The following is a 17284-nucleotide window of genomic DNA, read 5'->3' as shown; positions in this document are numbered from 1 at the left end:
AAACGGCAGTGGTTGGTAGACAATTAAAAGGTCGTAAGACAACACGTAATATCCGTGTCACCTACAACGATGTAACGATAACTACTAGTAATTTGTTTAACCACGTATTAACGATATTAAATTAGCTCACCTGTCCAATTTTTTTTGGCTTAATTTGATGGATGAGGTGCACCTACGAAAATGGATTAGGTGATCCTGTACGCCTATAGAGGGAGGAAGGCCATCTATGGTCTCGTACAGTGAGATGGAACTTAAATTTCCTCAATTATGTTCAGAAACAAAATATTAATTTTTAAGGCCAAGTCGAGTAAAACTATTACCGCAAAAAAAAATCTACATGAACAATTATACAGACACTGATTGCGCAGATTTCCAGTTCAATCTAAATTGTAACAAGCCCATAAGGCACAAGACCTATATTAATATTAAGCTGATACTTGTGCAAGGACGCAAAATCTTCTATTCGAGTGCAGAATTATTATTAGGAGACCTTTCAAGTATACATTACACACATTTTGGTGTTTAACGTATGACGTCGAACTAGATCGATCACGTTTGCAACTACCCGACACTGGTGTTTTCCCCCTCGTTGCGGCTACACGTGTTGCATAACCACTGTCTGAATAATAAATCAATAAAAATAAACATAGTGCGTCACCTGAAATGTGAATCCATTATAATCATCCAGTTTCTCGATCCGGATTCGTCCCGAGTGACAACCTCGAGTTTCAGCAACCGATCCGAACATGTTCCAGTCGGATCTCCCTTTGACTGTAATACATTCACGTAAACAATGTAAAACATTACACATAAAAAAACCTGTAGAAATTAGGAGACTCCCTCAGTGCAACTCTTCAGTGCACGTACACACACTGAGCCCCAATTAGTTTTTAAGGAACCTTGCTGTAATCTGACCCTGCTGGGAGGCATTTTTTGTTACGTATAGGCAAAGGAGGGAGGGTTATGTTTATTTATTTTTTATTTTTTCTGGTTTTTAATGTTTTCCTTTTTTTTTCAAGGGTGGAAAAGTGAAACGTGTAGAAAAAAAGGCGGTGGTATTTTAGTGAGGGCCATTGCTTGGTGTGTGTTCCTCGCGGATCGTTTTACACGTGTACATACAACGCAAAATGAATATCATCCTCAAACTCCCCCTTTTCTTGTTTCTATGTTGCAACATCGAGTGCTGGAAGGCGTCGGAATCTTCGTCATTCCAGCGCTAGTTGTCGGCGGATCGTGTGCAGTCAAAACCAACAGCTCATTTTATATAGCCGAAAAATTCTCACCAATCACCAGAAATATCTGTTGACTAAGTGCATTGAGATATAGAAAACGTTCCAGGTTGCCGGTTCAAAGAGGCTTAGTTCACGTTTATCAATTTAGCCATCCGCACGCGGAAATGTCGTCATCCAGCCGATCAACAATCACAGGTAACAACAGCCATTTTATTTTTGATTTCTCGGAAGTGAACGCGTGCTGGTTTGTCTCAGTTTCCCGATGACGTACTTAACCGAATTTTTCTTTTTTTTTTTTTTCTTTTGACCGATCTGTTCATCAGGCAGTCGGCGACCGAACGCGGCTCGTGAGAGAAGTCGCGTCCAGAGCTTACGTGACGGTATATATCGATTTTGTTTTCATCACTCGCCTATAGGAATGAGACTACGATCCAACCAAGATCAACAAAAATCACATACTGTCATTTGTTTCAATTTTTTTTTTTTTTTCTTGGCTGAATGTTTGTGATGTTTATATTGTCAGCTTTCCAATCTTTGCAGTCGGCACTGCCGGCCGTGCCGCCCAGTACCAAACTTTCCAAGCTGGACGTCTTACTGATGGCCAGCGCGTACATCGCCCATCTCGGCCGATTGGTCCAAGAGGACAACGACGAACAACAGGCTCATTTACAAGCCAATAATTCTACGAACCAGAATAACGTCACTTTTCATCCGGTCAAGGTGATTTTCTATTCATCAATGTGGTGGACGTTATATTGGATAAATCGTCTAACGATAAGGGTAACAAACGTCGTGTTTTCTTTATGTATTGCATACAGAAGTGGCCAATGAGAGCTCGACTCTACGCTGGACTGAATTATTCCGGTTCTCATCGGCCCTCTGACCAGACGAAGGTCTACCGTCATCATCATTCAGGGGATAACTGAATAGGTTGCTAACCACATTACAGCCGTGCTGGGCGCGTTCTGCCGCAAAGGCGAAAGCTTTTAACTCTTTGTCCGTGAATTAAATCACAGATATCTTTGACGTGTCTGATAATATCCGTTGGCGTTTCTTTTGTTCTCTCTCTCTATGTACCCCTTTCTCTCTTTATGTAAACAAAAAAAATAAATAAAAATGCTGAAAAACTGGGCAAAACACATTTGTTTTTTCTTGTAAATTCTCACCGCGCGTCGGTTAATCGAAGATCACAAATCATCCACGTGTTATGGTGAAGTAAAATTGAGTGGACGTGACGAACGCAACGGTAGCCAAAGTGCGAAGAAGAAGAAAAAAATGCGATGGAAACTCGTTTGAACGAGTGTCAACGAGATAAACATAGGTCGTCGATATCATCGCAAAGGTGTTTAGCTGAACTATACGTTTGTCTGGATCTCTCGAAAAAACAAATGATTGCCGCAAAGTTGCAGAAGGTAGGCAGATGCAAACCAGCGCGTCATCGTCTGATATTTAGTTGTGATGCAAGAGACACTTAGAAAATGGGGCGATTCGAAGAAAAAAAAAGAAAAAAAGGTGAAAGAAAATTTCTAACGGAGTCTGAAATTTCAAAGTTAAAACGATTTCTGATTGTAACCAGTTGAAACGAGCGCTGTTGCTGGATCTCACGTAACACCATAGACGCAAATGACGTCAAGAACCCAACGTCGAATGTCTTTTTCTTTTTCTAAGGCAGCTATAGGCTATAGCACAGCGGCAATCTTACCGACTGCATCTCGAGCTAGATCGAACCAACGTGAAAAACCAAAAATCCAGTAGAATAAATAGCTGCGTAGTAAAGACCGAGCCTACACCACCAGAGTGCCATCAGTCAGTCATGGTCCATAGTTAGGTGTAGTTAAAATCAATTGTCGTGCTCAAATCCTTCTTCTCGAGGCAGAACATTTCAGCTCCTTTAGTCACAAAAAAAGAAAAGGCAAAGATGAAATGTTGATTTAATCGATCGAGTCGCGAAAGAATGAAACAAACCGTTCCAGGTTTTTTAACTGTTGTTATACTCTGTTGGACGGTATTGGCTGTGGTGGCCGGCATGTCTGCATCCATACCTGTATCTTCCGTGCATCCGTTTGCCGCCGATCCAGTTGATCTGGACAGGCAAATGTACGCGCAAGAGAAAACGGCCAATCGATCCAGCAGCAACGGCAGCGAATTTCTCATTAGAATCCGGCGTGAAATTCATCACCAACGGCATCAATGTCCGGTTCAACCGGATCCTCGTTCGCCCCATTTGCAACGCCGTTCTCTGTGCCCGTTCGAGATCCAGCGGGACACCAATCCTCAACGAATTCCGGACGTGATCCTGCGTTCGCACTGCCTCTGTGAATCTTCGCCGTGTTCTTCAGGCCAGTCTCAGGGCCAGCAGTCAGCCCGTTGCGTGTCGCTCGTGTCGCCAATCAAAGTGGCTTATCTCGACCAGCAACTCCAGTACGTCGTTTCGACCGAAATTATTCACGTTCCCGTCGCTTGCATCTGCGCTGCTCAGCCGGCTGGTCGTCACATGCCACTCCATCGCAACATAGTCGTCTGAAATAAAAAACAAACAACAACAACAACAAAAATAAACAACCGGAATAACCAAAACAAAAGAGATTAAGTCAAGAAGAAAGAGAATATCTGTTGATCAGAGCATTTTTGAAAAATCAAGTCGAAAAAACAAAGCGTTTTAGCCAAAAAAAAAACAAAACAAACAAAACAAATGATACCACGAATCAATTAACCCAGCTGGAATGTGGTTAGCATAGAGATTGCATAACAATTGTGATGTCCATTGCACAGTACGTCTATCATGGAGAGTGTCGGCTGGTCCGCCACAATGTATGTCGATGTTGATTATCGATTTAATACAAAATCTGTGAGAAGGCTAAAATAAAAGTACGTCTCATTCATGATGGATTGTTATTATGGCTCATTTAACTGGCGGATGGACTGACAGGAGGGCGGAAACGGGTTAGTGACTAAAATTAATCAGTAATAGAAGCAGTACAGGTATTAACGAAAAAAAAAAAAGGGGGACAGACGTGATGTCCAGGGATCAAAACAACTTTGGTTCAGTCAACTGGCCTATGCACATTTCATTTCCCCTGTTTGCAAAAACACAGGGGAAAAAAAAAAGGAAAGGGGGGGTAATCTATTAGGGAAATTGACTGTAATCACGATTGTTATAACAACACGAGAGACGAGTGCGTTCGACAGCTCCCAAATCCAAACATTCAGTCACTGTCTGACCAAAGTAGCGAAATCCCTTCGCTGTGTGAGATGGTCCTGATGTAAAATCACTACGGATTCACCTGGCCGGATGTTGAGCTTCCCCTACACCCACTCACTGCAACCCCCTGCCCCTGCCCCTCCCTAAACGAACGAAACGAACCTATTTCACCCCGACTGGAGAATGAGGGGAGGCAGATGAGCAGCTTATGTGTTTGACTATTATATACATTTAGCCTAGTATTTTAGATCTGGCCAATTGAAATGGAGCTAGACCAGTTATGGAAACCTACCCAATTGGCTGCCTGATGTAAGGAAGGTGGGCGAGGGAGACAGGGACGTCGGGGGGTGGGTGTCAAACAACTGGGGTCTCCCTCAAAAACACAGCCAGTATTACACACACGTGGAACCTAAATAAAGGTTAGTATTGCTCAGTTTTTTTGTTTTTTTTTTGGTTTGATATGTATTACATATACCTGGCCAGACTAATTGTTATGGCCAGTAGATCCCAGGCGTCCGTTCAAAGTGAGTGTCAATCCTGAACAATGGCCATGGCCACTTCCAGTCAATCGAACAGTGATGGCAATGCCAAGAAAGTGCCCATGTCTCCGTCTGAATTCTTCGCCAAAATTTACGGCACCGATCGCAAGTCAGCGGATTCTTCCAGTTCGACGGAGGAGGACAAACCTACAGCATCCGGTATGCAGATTGTGACTCATCGGTCACTTACCGAGACGGCACATTCTTCCTCTCTTGCTGCCATAGCTCTTCAGCAACACAGATCCGTTTCGGCAACGAGCTCTTGGCATCTCTATCCGTCGTGGAATCCGGAACAGTTATTCTGGGCCTCCAGGAATCAAGGATCTTTTTTCGATCCGCTTTCGCTACCTCCCGCGCTCACGGCCTTAAGTAAACAATTATATGAATTATTTCAATATTTTGGGTGGGGGGGAGCTCCATTTGAACGATTTAAAATGTTGTGCAGTGTCAGACATTTTGTTTTCGGTTGCAGAGCATGAAAATGAACGAATGGGTGTCATCTGCGTCAAGTTGAATATTCGAGTGTAGAGTCATCAGTCCGTGATGCAACATCTGCCCAACCGTCTAAGCCGAATTAGACTTGCTAAATTGCACTGTTCTTTTTGACACACGGACACACAGACACAAAGGAGAGACAGAAAGACAGAAAATAGAATACTGATAGACCAACTAGGCTATGACCAAACGTTTTTAGAAATAACAAAATAAACGTCTGGCATTGCGTGCCTGGATTATCCGGACATTTAATTCACGCAGTCCTTTTTTTTTTTTCGTTTTTAAACCCATTTTTTTTTTAGTAGATAAATGCATCAACCCCCCTAGTGGTAACTGATGTCATTAGCCCTCAAAAAAGAATTTGACAAATTATTGAATGAGTAGCAGTCTAGCAGAGCCATTTTCCATTCAAAGATTTCGCTTGAATTGGATTGCGCATTGTGTCGATGGCAATTTCAATGACCAATTCAATTCCGATTTGCTCAACCATCGAGAAGAAAACGAGAGTGGAATGGGGAATATGTACCCATTACTTGAAAGGTAGGGAGTAGGAGGGTAGGTATGCACAATTACAGCACTGATCGCGCACAGGTATAATATAATCTGTGTTTTCCGTGATGAACACGCGTTCCCCCTCTCTTTTACTCGACGCAAAACCACTCCCCTATTGTACCTTAACCCCCATTACGGATATTGACAAGGTAAAAGAGAAGGTAAAAAAAAAAAAGACATAGAGACTTGAAATAAAGTGGAGGGGGAGGAAGAAGCTCCCACTTCAAACCGGATACGAGGGTGAGAATAATCGCCTCTCTTAAACATCTGTTGTCTCTTCCTCGTATACGATATTTAGAATAAAAGGGTCGGCAGGAGGAGGGTTGAGTCTATGGAACCATCACACGGAAGGTGAGGGGTGGATCTATTTATTAAATGTCAGAAACTATTAACCTATTAACCTCCCATATCGGTCGCGCTTTTGTGCGTTTCCCTTCAAACGACTGACGTTTTTCCCACATATTGAAATGGGCGAACCCCGTGTCCAAAATGTTAAATTGCACTGTAAATATCTGTCGGTAGATTGTACGCTTTAATTATGTGAGTCAAGTCTAGTCTTTGACATTCTGCCCGTCTATTGTGTTTTGCTTGATTTGATTTGAAAATTTCTCCCGCCATTCCGTCGAAAGTGGCCAGAAGGAAACGCAAAGGTCTGAGTCAGCGGAGGCAGAGGACAACGTTCACCCAAGAGCAAACACTCCGTCTGGAAGTCGAGTTCCAGTCAGCCGAGTACGTTTCGCGGACCAGACGCTCCGAATTGGCCGCAGCCCTTCGTTTGAGCGAAACCCAAATCAAAATCTGGTTCCAGAATCGGCGGGCAAAAGACAAGCGCATCGAGAAGGCCCACATCGACCATCAGTACAGGTACGCATCTAATTTAAAAGCGTCTGAGGTGCACACGTGAGCGAGGGGAGGGCCTACACATAAATGATTGTCGTAAACGTAACTCGATAATGAACTGAGCAAAGTATGAAGGGCTTCTTTTTACGTCACGGATACGTTTCCTCCTCTATTCCCACGCGATCATCGAAAAAACAAACAGAAAAAACGGAAGTGTCAGTGTAGTTTAGAAAGTAACGATAAGGTTGCACGTCGATTAAATTTGTGTTGTTGTTGTTGTTGTTGGGTCTGGGAAGTGTAATAAACAATGTAGAAATAACTTACCGCACACGAAAGGGTGATTAATTTCCGGATCCGCCTTTTTTTTTTTTGGACTCGGCAAAAACCCATCAAGCGCTAAAACGGCTGGAATTGTCACTGATACGCTCGTTTAGTATGACACAAACCAACCGGTGTTCTTTTCCGCCTTCTGTTTTTTTTTTTTTCTGTACCGCTAATTCTGTTGGTTGCGTAACGAGACGGTTCCCACAATCTCATTCCACAACGCTAGATGGCAAGCGTTTCTAATAGAGAAAATTGTCCGTGTTAAAAATGGAAGAGTAATTTGTACCTGAAAAACAACAATGAAAACATTAAAATTTTGTTACATTAAAAGAATTGCCTTACAACACGCCAGTCAATGTAAATGTAATTAAAAGAAAATACGTGCGTTTACGTTTACCGTTATGAATTGTTGAAAGAAAAAAGAAAAAAGAAAAAACAAAACTGTTGGATCACGGGACTGATAAGGAAGAAAGTGAAACGGCCTCTGGTTTGCCTGATGAGTAAGCAAACTCCACGATTTCAATCGTTTTTCTTCTCTCTTTCAATAAGTTCTCGAGTATGTTCCAGGTGGCTTCCACCCCCCGCAAATGGATATCGAAGCGTAGAGGAGGGGAAACTCTCTAGATGATTTTGTTCTTTTTGTTCTTTTGCCTCTCCAAATGCGGGCTGCCCTGAAATAAATCGTTTGATTCTAATTACGCAATAGGACAAAACAAGAAAAAGGGAAGAGAGAGAGAGAGAGAAAATGCAGATGGGAAAGAAACGACCAACGCCCTATTCGAATTGCGTCCAGCTAGGCAGGTGATAAACGATAAAAAAACCAAAAACAAAAAACCAAAAACAAAAAAACAAAATAAAATAAAAGATATAAAAAAACAAAAAAAAAAAAAAAATGGTGTATACATTATTCATACCTACCCTTTCACTCTCGTCTGACGTTTGAGTGCACGACCCCCAAGAGAAGGCCATTCTGGCCAGATGACTTTAGTTTTTATGTGTAACAATTATGCAAGTCGGTTAACGGGGAAGGCCACACCCTTCAGCAAGAGACGGTGGGTCGGCAGCTGGTCAATAACATCTAACATTCTGGTGTCGTTGTAGATAGGATTTTTCAAAAATTCTGATTTCTTTTCCTTTAATCTTTTGTTTTTCGCTTTAAAAAAAAAAAAAAATGATTGGGCAGGTGCAATGAGTTGGCCACTCAGCAGGGCGTGTCGCCAACATCTCAGCAGCCGGACCATGTGTGCGGTCATTTATCTTGCAATTCGTCCTCGTTCCAGCCGCAAAACAAGCGGGATGCAGAGCTGTCGTTGCCGGTTAACGAAAGCGAAATGGACGACGAAGACAATGACACTCCAGTTTCCATTTGATCTACAAATGCCAATCATTTCGATTTCGTTTTTTAAAATGCATCAATTCCATTCTTTGCCATGTTATTCTATTCCTGCCAAAAATTGCCACTTTTTCTGTTTGAAACAAGCCCAGTCAACGCTCTCTTTTCTGTAAATAATCAAATGTCTGATGGGTTATAACAAAAGCAATTGCAATTGCTCTAGGAAAAGAAAACAAATAAAAAATAAATAAAATACAGCACATCATCACACACAAGAGCTAAACAATAAGGGTAATTATGTTGCCAGTCAGCACAGAGTCTGCAACAGTCAATCAAACTATTTTCCAAAACTCACCCAGATCTCTTCGAATGAAACAAAACTTGATGACTGATGGAAAAAAATGGAAATGAAATCTTGCTGCACCTGCGTTTCTGGCAGAAAGAAAGTTTTTTTCGTCCATGTCTGTTCAAGAAACGACGTCGTCATTCGCAGGCGTTATTGAACGCAGTAAAATCGGGCGCGGTGCGGATCTAACTGCCTCCGATCTTTCCAGTCACGTCAAAGCTGTCTTCTTTCCTCCAATGCCAACTGAGGTGCTGTATGTTACGGTACTTGATGAATAATAACATTTAAATTTCAATTTAACATCGGTCATTGGGTGGCTGGTTTCAAATGTTTGTAGACTGGCGTCATGAAGTCGTTCAACTTTTATTTTCTTGGTCTTGGGCCAAGTGAAACTTTCACTCTCTTCCTGCAGCGCATCTCATTTCCATAATATGAAAATATTTTTATTTTATTTTTTTATTTTATTTTATGATTAAAAAGCAGCCCGTTCTACAACTGTATGTTGTATATTAGCATTCACCTTGCTCCAGATATTTTTGAATTGCCACCTCCGGTCACAAGTCGAATTTTTTTCTCACCATAAAAGATTTCCCGTTAGGAGGGGCCTCCTCTCTTCTTTATTCATAATGATATTGCAACATCCACCGATTCAAATTTTTTGTTTTAAACTGAACAATAAAAGACCTGCAGGCTTTTAATATACCAAGTTTTGTTGTTGTTGTTGTTGTACGCATTCAATTCTTCTCCGGCTATAGCGAAAAAGAGAAACCATGTAACTTTTTATTATTTCTCTTTGTCTTGGTCGTTTCCTTTTGATCTCACAGAGTCAAAACGGAATGAATTCAAGGCCCAAGATCTTACTCTTTTCTTTTGAAGAACGAAAGCTTTCATAAGATAAACCATTGGCATCACCTAATGTACGTTTCAATGTTGTCAAGCAAAAACAATACGAGAGGTTACCGCATACGTTTAGATTAAATCACTCGAGATTGTAACGAAAGGTGCCGGCGTTACCTTCATTGTCAATGTATCCCATTGTTCTTCATGAATTATTCAGCGTAATTTTGGTATTAATGCCGTCTACGTTGTAGACTTTGAATACAATTTGAATTCACCTTGCGGTAAGCAAGCAGACGGCCAATTTCCTTGCAACGGCAGCTCGGAATCGACTCCATTCGACGGAATTGTTGAGATCAATTGGATACCAGACTGTTGCGACAATGAACGCAAGCGGGAAACATAAAGAAAACAGACGATTTCCGCTATGGTGAAACGCAAAATACGTTGATGATGCGGCTTGATAATTAATGTTGCGTGTGGAGACATCAAGAGTATAGTTTTTCCTTCTAATCTCCGCCATGATCTTACGATGGATGCTGGTTGTGGTCGATTGTGGCATCGATCAGTGAAAGCCCAATTTATTCAACATCTGGTAGAAACTGTCTCGTATCACATTGTGCTCTCATCATTATGTAATGCAAAGCTACACTTCTAATGCAAGACGAACAGGTGAGAACCCTGGACAGGATCAATACGGAAGGCAAAATATTCTGACGATGTGCAAAATTACATTGGGGGGAGAAAGCGTTAACCAGTTGGTGGTGTTCAGTGAAAATCGACTACACCCTTGATAGCTTTTTTACTCGGTTAAGGTTTTTGTCACTGTCGATTATTTTCCCACATTGTAGAGTGAGGCTGGTATATCGAATTGGCCCAGCCATTTTCAATTTGTGATGATGGTCTAAGCCCACAGTATATATACCATAACAATCAACACCTGATGGACTGTCAGTTGTCTTTCGAGTGTCTTAACAGTGACTTGCAATCCACTAAGATGAAGGTAAGTGTACACAAGAAAAAACAAAAACAAATATAGTTTAATAATAATTCTAACCTCTTTGATGACAGTTGCTTATTCTCGTGGTTTTGGTTTCCATCGTCGTTTCTGAAGCTCGATACGACAAACAAACAGCAAAACCACCTCCCAGCAAGCCTTACAATCCTCTTCCAGCACACGAATCCAGTGTAAGATTGGCAATTTAACTGTTTTAAGAAGACTCGTAGTCGAAACGTTAACGTTCTTTTACCACAATACAGAGCCCAATGCCTTACAAGTTCAGTTACGAAGTCAAGGGCGATGATTACACTAGTTTTGGCGATACGAGAGTTGGAGATAGACAGGGTAAAGTGTCAGGTTATTACCACGTTCAACTTGCTGATGGACGTCATCAACACGTCACTTATAAAGATGAAGGAAAAGGATTTATCGCTGATGTCAAGTATGAAGGAGAGGCCAAATACAGTGAGTCTAAACCAGTCGAGTACAAGAAACTAGCAGACGACTTCGGGACATCCTACAAGTCAGCTGATTATGGACTGCAGAACGTTGAACCGTCTTACAAGGAGCTATCCTATGAGAATTCAGTCAAAGAAAATCAACTAAACGAATGGGAGAATGAAAAATCACGAAAATCATCTGATGAGAAATCAAGCGAACAATTTTTCACAGAACCAGTTTACAATTTTCCGACGGCACTGTTTTATCAAGAGATATCTAGCACCACATCGTCCTACAAGGAATATGAATACACCCCGTCTAGTGAGAAGGCTGTCGACACTACCCAAGTTCCACACACAACGAAGACGTACGATGTTCCTCCTCCGTCTAGCACGTCGTTTTGGAAACCAATATCCGTTACTTCAAATTACAAGCCTGTTTACACAACAGCAGACTACAAAACGACGTCGATTTTCACTACCCCAGCCTCTATTGCACCTTCTACTACCCCAGACTATCACAAGCCCGTTAACTACACCGAAGCCAATAAAAAAACGACCGCCAACAAGGCTTATAAAAAGCCTGTCACTACCCCAGTTTACAAGACATCTGTTGCCACTACCCCTGCATACAAAACTCCGTCTCCCAGTAAAACACCAAAGGCACCCAAGGCACCCAAGAAACCCAAAGCTTCTTATCCGGTTACTACCCCAGCTTATAAGAAGCCCATCTATTTCGATCCGGTTTATAAGACTCCTGTTGTTACTACCTCAGGTCCAAAACATTACCCGACTACCACATACGCATACAAGACTCATCCCTACACCCCCAAAGCTTACAAAGCAGCATCTTACCAGATTTTACCTCAAAAACCGTTCACTGTTTACAAACCATATGCGAAAAAGGTTCCCGTCATCACACGAGTTGCTCCTTACACTGCTCCGGTGTACAAAACTCCTATTTACATAGCTCCAGGGTACAATAACGTTCCTCCTAACAAAGTGGTCACTTACAAACATGGAAAGTAAACATGAAAAAAATAATAGGGCCAGCTGTGCGAGCCCCAAAACTATAGTTTATGTCTAAGTACAATGTTTTATTATTTTCTGAGATTGACAATGTTATATGCTCTTAACTGTGTAATGTGTGCAATCAGATGTATTGCTGATCGTTCTAAAATTACAATGGCCTTGTTAAAAATTTTAATTTCAAAATCACTTTGGTTCTTAGCTATCGATATTGCAAGGTTGTTTTGCGAGTCACACGATTTTCACAACATCCAATAAAATTGTAATGGAAACTATTTATTTATTAAATATTGTTATCGATCTAGATTTTTTTTTTTTTTTAGTTCAATAGTCACTGCCAAAATCGGAATCACTTAATCATGCGTGAAAAGAGAGAGAGAAATCTCTGGTTACTCATTGAAACAAGTCGTTGATTCAATATCAAGGACATTTCGGGTGGGGTATACATACCGTCAGCACACACAAAAATTGAATAAAAATAATAAAACCGGAACGTATCCATTACGTTATACCTACTAAGTCCAATTTATGAACGTGAACATTTACATTTCCACGCCAAAGGAGTTGCCTTCAGTGTAAAAATGTGGGGGGGGATCTTGACCCGGTTTTGACATCCATGCCCAGTCTGCAAATAGACGTGAGGGATTTCGTGACTGCACATGGACAATGTGCTATATAAATGTCGAAATTGCTGGACTTTGGGTATCAGTTATCCAGCTGCTGTAAACACCACAACAAGTCCCAAACATGAAGGTAAACATGGTCGCAAAAACAAATACGATTTTCTGAATTAAAGTTAACCTGATGATTCTTAGGTTCTCATCCTCGCCGCACTCGTGACGATCGTCGCAGCCAAGTCAACTTATCCGGCAAAAACTTACAAACCTTCGTCGTATTCGGCACCAGCTTATGAAGCTCCTTCTTATTCGGCGCCCGCTTACGAGAAACCCGAGACCTACGTACATAAAGAATTCAAAGCCTCAATATCAAATTTGATGATTTACCACAAACAATTTCATTTCCAGAAAGCCGAACCCTACAGTTTCTCCTGGGATGTTAAAGATGAATATTACAATGATTATGCTCATTCGGAGACCAGCGACGGTCAAGTCGTCACCGGATCTTACCGAATTGAACTGCCTGATGGTCGTGGTCAAACAGTGACATACAGGGCCGACAGCAATGGATACGTCGCTGATGTCAAGTACGACGGAGAAGCCAAATACCCGCCTCCCGATTACAAACCTGCTGCTTATTCGGCTCCCGAATACAAGGCCTCCACCTACAGGGTCCCTGCATACAAGTCCCCTGTTTACAAGAGTCGCGCTCGATATTGAATTGCATGCAAATGTATCGCATTTTGTGTTTCATAGCTTATGAATTGTATGCGCCCAAAGCCCTCCTTAAAAAAAAAAAAAAATAATAATAATAATAAATTTATTTATGTTTTTGAAAATTTCTGTTTTAATTGGCAAGAACTTGTTATCTTGTTATTTAATCAACCGGCAAAGAAAAGGAATGGTTGCAGAAAAAGAAAGCTTACAAAAAATCTGAAATCACTAGCATATCATTTATATGTGCGCCCAACAGAGAGGGAAAATACGCATCGAGAAGCACGATATGTTGCTTAATTTTTATTGCTATCTGATTTTTAAAAACGGTTATTTGCCATCCTCGAAAAGAAAAAAAAACAAAATGTTGACTGAACGGATTTTTTGGAATGGGAGGTTTCTCTCTCGCAGTTATTCATGCGATTTTGCACTTGTGAAACTACCTTCACCCATAAAAAAAAAAAAACCCAAAACTAATCGTAAGGATGCATCAATGAACATGAAACTGTTTTAAATTTCATGTTCTCTTATTAAATTTAAATTACCGACTTGAGAGTAGTTGGGCGTTCAATTCAATTGTAAGGTTGAACGCAATTGAAACTAAAGCAAAGAACATGCACGGTGGCTTTATTCAAATGATATGATTAAAACAAGGTTACGTGTACAACTACGCGTTGAATGGAATAATTATGACACAAAGCCTCTTAACTGCATAAAACCTACAGAGCTTAACAAGCCCAAATTGAACAAATTGTAATGTTGATTGCAACATGGTGTAATTTCAGCTCAGCGAGTGAAAGGGAAAGAAATCTAGGCTAAAAATTTATGGCATGAGTCGTAGGTTCTTTTATCCACCATCCATAGAAGGTGGGCAGCAGAGAGGGAGCATTTCGGGTGGAACAGAAGTAGACTATAACACATCCAATTTCGAACATTCCCCGCACGTTTGTTCACCGACACGAACTCCATTCACTTATGGGCATGCCATCCTCCGCCCATTTTTGCGGGATCGTCGGAAATGTTCGGATATATAAGGGCGTAAACGGTTCGATTGAGGTATCAGTTATTCAGCTGTTTTCATCCTAACAACAACTCTCAACATGAAGGTAAACTATAATTCAAAACACATGAGGCGAAGTCAGTTTTAAAAAATGACAAATTTGAATAATGAATAGTTCCTCATCCTGGCCGTCTGCGTTGCTGTTGCCTCAGCCAACACTGCTTACCCGTCTCCGGCTTATCCAGCCCCAGCCTACCCGTCTCCAGCTTACAAACCGGAATCTTACGTATGCGCTTATGAGATCTTTATCATCAAAATAAGTTCAATTTGATTTAACTTGTCTGGTTTTGTTTGATTCCAGCCTCCCCAGCCTTACAGCTTTGCTTGGGGAGTGAATGATGCTCAATCCTACAACAACTACGCCCATTCTGAGAGCAGCGATGGCAAAGTGACCACTGGATCATACCGCGTCGCACTGCCCGATGGCCGCACTCAGATCGTTAACTACAAAGCTGACAGTTACGGATACGTCGCTGACGTCAAATACGAGGGACAGGCCAAATACCCTGAATACAAACCAGCTGCTGCTTATCCTGCCCCAGCTTACAAAGCTCCAGCATATCCTGCTCCGGCTTACCCTGCTCCTGCCTACAAAGCCCCAGCTAAATACTGAAAGACTAACTAAATTTCAATTCGATTTTCGAAAAGACATATTATTTTTTATTCCCGTATATTTGTAAATGACGTATGTGTTGTTTGTGTGAACGAAATAAAATGTGTACAAGATTTACATTTGAGTGTATTTCCTTTTCAAGCAGAAGCAAAGATTTCTTTTCAAAAAGCCTCCTTTTCTGTAGCTGTTAAGTAAAAGGTAAATGAAAGTGGAGCTAGTCAATGATGCCGTATGGAGTAGCGCACCTGCAATTCGTATTAAACCAGCATGAAAACGTTGTTCTAATAATTGATCATTGTCGGAAGTCACACAAATATACCTGTCAATAATTAAGAGTTTTAGGTACTGTATACTACACCATCGTAACAGACATTGAAATCATTACGCAAAGAACTTCCATTATTCAGTGTTAAATCTACGTAGTTACCCATAAATAACGGATGAGGAAGAGTTCTGATATGTCCCAGAGAGATAAAGAAAGTAGAACGATATGCATTTGTTCAGGATGGGGCAAGTCGTGATACCTGTTCTTTAAGATAGTGAACCCGTCACGACAGCCTTTTCTTATGCTAATACATCAGGATGTACTCATTAACAACCTGTGAAAGCATCTTGTATCATTCAGCCGTGTTTTTAAGTCTGTTACGGATAAATTCATTTGTATTTGTGCTAATGAATGTCATCTCCTCATAGATATAATATGGTCATGCTTAACAAATTAAAAATTTACTTAGACGATACCAACAGGAGGCCGTGCTTATCTAGTCTTCGTTGTCCGTGAACGTACAACCCTTCACTAGTAGAATTTCATGGTTGCAACATCTTGCGCGTAAGTTTCCACACCCTAGAAAGTGGGTGACTCTCTTTTTGAGACTCGGTATATAAATGCTGAAATTGGTCGGGTTTAAGGCATCAGTTATCCACCTGCTTCCAACCTCACAACAACTTACAACATGCAGGTAACCGTTGACACAAGAACACGTGGCTCTTTAAGAAAAATGGAGTAAGTAACTAACGAAAAACTAACGAAACAATTCTTTGAATTACTTGTACTGTAGTTCCTTATCCTCGCCGCCGTCGTTGCCATCGCCTCTGCCAACACCGGATACCCGGCTCCATCTTATCCAGCCCCCGGGTACCCTGCCCCAGCGTACAAACCCGAATCTTACGTAAGTGTTTACTGCAACCGTCTATAATTCAAATAATGCAGTGCAATTGTTTCAACTTCTTGTAACTAATGTGAATGTTTTTTGCCATTTCAATTAAAGCCACCACAGCCGTACAGCTTTGCTTGGGAAGTGAATGATGCCCCATCATACAACAACTACGCCCATTCCGAGAGCAGCGATGGCAAGGTGACTACCGGATCTTACCGTGTTGCCCTGCCCGATGGCCGCACTCAGATTGTAACCTACAAGGCTGACAGTTATGGTTACGTCGCTGATGTCAAATACGAGGGACAGGCCAAATACCCCGAATACAAACCAGCTTCTTCTTATCCTGCCCCAGCTTACAAAGCTCCATCTTATCCAGCGCCTGCCTACCCTGCTCCTGCCTACCCTGCCCCTGCCTACCCTGCCCCTGCCTACCCTGCCCCTGCCTACAAGGCTCCAGCTAAATACTAAAAGGCTAAAGCAGTTTGATTATCGAAGAGATATATAAAATTTCCTATTCGCATGCAATTGTAAATTATCAATCTGTTATTTGTACGAAACAAATACAATCCGTATCAGACCTACATCTTTTGTCTTTTCTTTTTACTATTTCTCCTGAAGGAAGCCTTTAATGTTGCGCTTTTCATTTGGAAGCCTTTTTATTTCCGTCACCATTAACGTTACGGTAAACGAGCGAAACTAGTAGTTGATTTCAAATGATATACCAATGTTCCGCGTGAAACCAATAAATATTGTGAGATTCATCTTTGACATAAGTAGCCTATACATAGAAATTCTCGATATTGTTTTTTTTTAAATTGGGATTTGTAACAAAATTGCAGTGGCAAATCAGCGTCAAATTATGTGAAAGAGTGAGAACGAATGTAGATCAGTTGTTTTCTACCGAACGCGTGATACGCAATCAAACACAGGAAAACAACGTAAAATCAAAATAGC

The 17284-nt window shown here is 41.3% G+C and overlaps 7 protein-coding genes and 1 long non-coding RNA gene across 11 annotated transcripts; 7 read left to right on the top strand and 1 right to left on the bottom strand.

Moving 5' to 3' along the window:
• The first annotated feature begins 1195 nt into the window (after nucleotides 1–1195).
• On the top strand, nucleotides 1196–2355 carry LOC123476988 (transcription factor 24-like). Its single transcript, XM_045180076.1, has 4 exons — nucleotides 1196–1427; nucleotides 1556–1612; nucleotides 1756–1952; nucleotides 2051–2355. The coding sequence occupies exons 1-4, from the start codon at nucleotides 1397–1399 to the stop codon at nucleotides 2156–2158; spliced, it is 393 nt and encodes a 130-aa protein (XP_045036011.1). The 5' UTR covers nucleotides 1196–1396; the 3' UTR covers nucleotides 2159–2355.
• A 576-nt stretch (nucleotides 2356–2931) lies between these two features.
• Nucleotides 2932–4117, top strand: LOC123476979. Its single transcript, XM_045180068.1, has one exon. The coding sequence runs from the start codon at nucleotides 3187–3189 to the stop codon at nucleotides 3754–3756; it is 570 nt and encodes a 189-aa protein (XP_045036003.1). The 5' UTR covers nucleotides 2932–3186; the 3' UTR covers nucleotides 3757–4117.
• Nucleotides 4118–4978: 861 nt separating this feature from the next.
• LOC123476977 (homeobox protein rough-like) lies at nucleotides 4979–8770 on the top strand. Its single transcript, XM_045180066.1, has 3 exons — nucleotides 4979–5342; nucleotides 6650–6884; nucleotides 8368–8770. Exons 1-3 carry the CDS (start codon nucleotides 4979–4981, stop codon nucleotides 8552–8554), a joined length of 786 nt encoding a protein of 261 aa, XP_045036001.1. The 3' UTR covers nucleotides 8555–8770.
• Nucleotides 8771–9235: 465 nt separating this feature from the next.
• On the bottom strand, nucleotides 9236–11114 carry LOC123476992. 4 transcript variants are annotated; one of them, XR_006652069.1, is made up of 4 exons: nucleotides 10976–11114; nucleotides 10758–10906; nucleotides 9567–10692; nucleotides 9236–9478 (listed from the first exon to the last, which is right to left on the bottom strand). It is a non-coding gene; the product is annotated as an uncharacterized LOC123476992 (long non-coding RNA). The 4 variants fall into 4 exon arrangements; XR_006652067.1 differs by having other exon boundaries at nucleotides 9236–9775; nucleotides 9878–10692; XR_006652066.1 differs by having other exon boundaries at nucleotides 9236–10692.
• Nucleotides 10609–12457, top strand: LOC116931578 (DNA-directed RNA polymerase II subunit RPB1). The gene is made up of 3 exons (XM_032939173.2): nucleotides 10609–10703; nucleotides 10772–10888; nucleotides 10961–12457. The coding sequence occupies exons 1-3, from the start codon at nucleotides 10644–10646 to the stop codon at nucleotides 12167–12169; spliced, it is 1386 nt and encodes a 461-aa protein (XP_032795064.2). The 5' UTR covers nucleotides 10609–10643; the 3' UTR covers nucleotides 12170–12457.
• A 338-nt stretch (nucleotides 12458–12795) lies between these two features.
• Nucleotides 12796–13625, top strand: LOC123476981 (adhesive plaque matrix protein-like). The gene is made up of 3 exons (XM_045180070.1): nucleotides 12796–12922; nucleotides 12985–13128; nucleotides 13195–13625. The coding sequence occupies exons 1-3, from the start codon at nucleotides 12917–12919 to the stop codon at nucleotides 13504–13506; spliced, it is 462 nt and encodes a 153-aa protein (XP_045036005.1). The 5' UTR covers nucleotides 12796–12916; the 3' UTR covers nucleotides 13507–13625.
• An 820-nt stretch (nucleotides 13626–14445) lies between these two features.
• LOC123476985 (cuticle protein 19-like) lies at nucleotides 14446–15290 on the top strand. Its single transcript, XM_045180074.1, has 3 exons — nucleotides 14446–14606; nucleotides 14676–14786; nucleotides 14862–15290. Exons 1-3 carry the CDS (start codon nucleotides 14601–14603, stop codon nucleotides 15171–15173), a joined length of 429 nt encoding a protein of 142 aa, XP_045036009.1. The 5' UTR covers nucleotides 14446–14600; the 3' UTR covers nucleotides 15174–15290.
• A 681-nt stretch (nucleotides 15291–15971) lies between these two features.
• Nucleotides 15972–16911, top strand: LOC123476980 (cuticle protein 18.6-like). Its single transcript, XM_045180069.1, has 3 exons — nucleotides 15972–16132; nucleotides 16232–16342; nucleotides 16442–16911. Exons 1-3 carry the CDS (start codon nucleotides 16127–16129, stop codon nucleotides 16796–16798), a joined length of 474 nt encoding a protein of 157 aa, XP_045036004.1. The 5' UTR covers nucleotides 15972–16126; the 3' UTR covers nucleotides 16799–16911.
• Nucleotides 16912–17284: the final 373 nt, after the last annotated feature.

This window comes from Daphnia magna, linkage group LG10 (assembly GCF_020631705.1).
Source record: "Daphnia magna isolate NIES linkage group LG10, ASM2063170v1.1, whole genome shotgun sequence".
Classification (NCBI taxonomy): Eukaryota; Metazoa; Arthropoda; class Branchiopoda; order Diplostraca; family Daphniidae; genus Daphnia; species Daphnia magna.
The sequence above is the reverse complement of the archived record's forward strand: the minus strand, read 5'-3'. Positions and strand labels throughout refer to the sequence as shown.

Bases quoted from the DNA above. Each gene is read 5' to 3' on its own strand.
- LOC123476977 (XM_045180066.1), top strand. From the start codon at position 4,979: ATGGCCATGGCCACTTCCAGTCAATCGAACAGTGATGGCAATGCCAAG. The intron at 5,343-6,649 runs GTAAACAATTAT...TTCCGTCGAAAG, and splicing joins TCCCGCGCTCACGGCCTTAA to TGGCCAGAAGGAAACGCAAA. The intron at 6,885-8,367 runs GTACGCATCTAA...ATGATTGGGCAG, and splicing joins CACATCGACCATCAGTACAG to GTGCAATGAGTTGGCCACTC.
- LOC123476985 (XM_045180074.1), top strand. The intron at 14,787-14,861 runs GTATGCGCTTAT...GTTTGATTCCAG, and splicing joins CTTACAAACCGGAATCTTAC to CCTCCCCAGCCTTACAGCTT.
- LOC123476988 (XM_045180076.1), top strand. From the start codon at position 1,397: ATGTCGTCATCCAGCCGATCAACAATCACAG. The intron at 1,613-1,755 runs GTATATATCGAT...TTATATTGTCAG, and splicing joins CGTCCAGAGCTTACGTGACG to CTTTCCAATCTTTGCAGTCG. The intron at 1,953-2,050 runs GTGATTTTCTAT...TATTGCATACAG, and splicing joins TCACTTTTCATCCGGTCAAG to AAGTGGCCAATGAGAGCTCG.
- LOC123476980 (XM_045180069.1), top strand. The intron at 16,343-16,441 runs GTAAGTGTTTAC...TTTCAATTAAAG, and splicing joins CGTACAAACCCGAATCTTAC to CCACCACAGCCGTACAGCTT.
- LOC123476981 (XM_045180070.1), top strand. The intron at 13,129-13,194 runs GTACATAAAGAA...TTTCATTTCCAG, and splicing joins ACGAGAAACCCGAGACCTAC to AAAGCCGAACCCTACAGTTT.
- LOC123476979 (XM_045180068.1), top strand. From the start codon at position 3,187: ATGAAACAAACCGTTCCAGGTTTTTTAACTGTTGTTATACTCTGTTGG.
- LOC116931578 (XM_032939173.2), top strand. From the start codon at position 10,644: ATGGACTGTCAGTTGTCTTTCGAGTGTCTTAACAGTGACTTGCAATCC. The intron at 10,704-10,771 runs GTAAGTGTACAC...CTTTGATGACAG, and splicing joins TGCAATCCACTAAGATGAAG to TTGCTTATTCTCGTGGTTTT. The intron at 10,889-10,960 runs GTAAGATTGGCA...ACCACAATACAG, and splicing joins TTCCAGCACACGAATCCAGT to AGCCCAATGCCTTACAAGTT.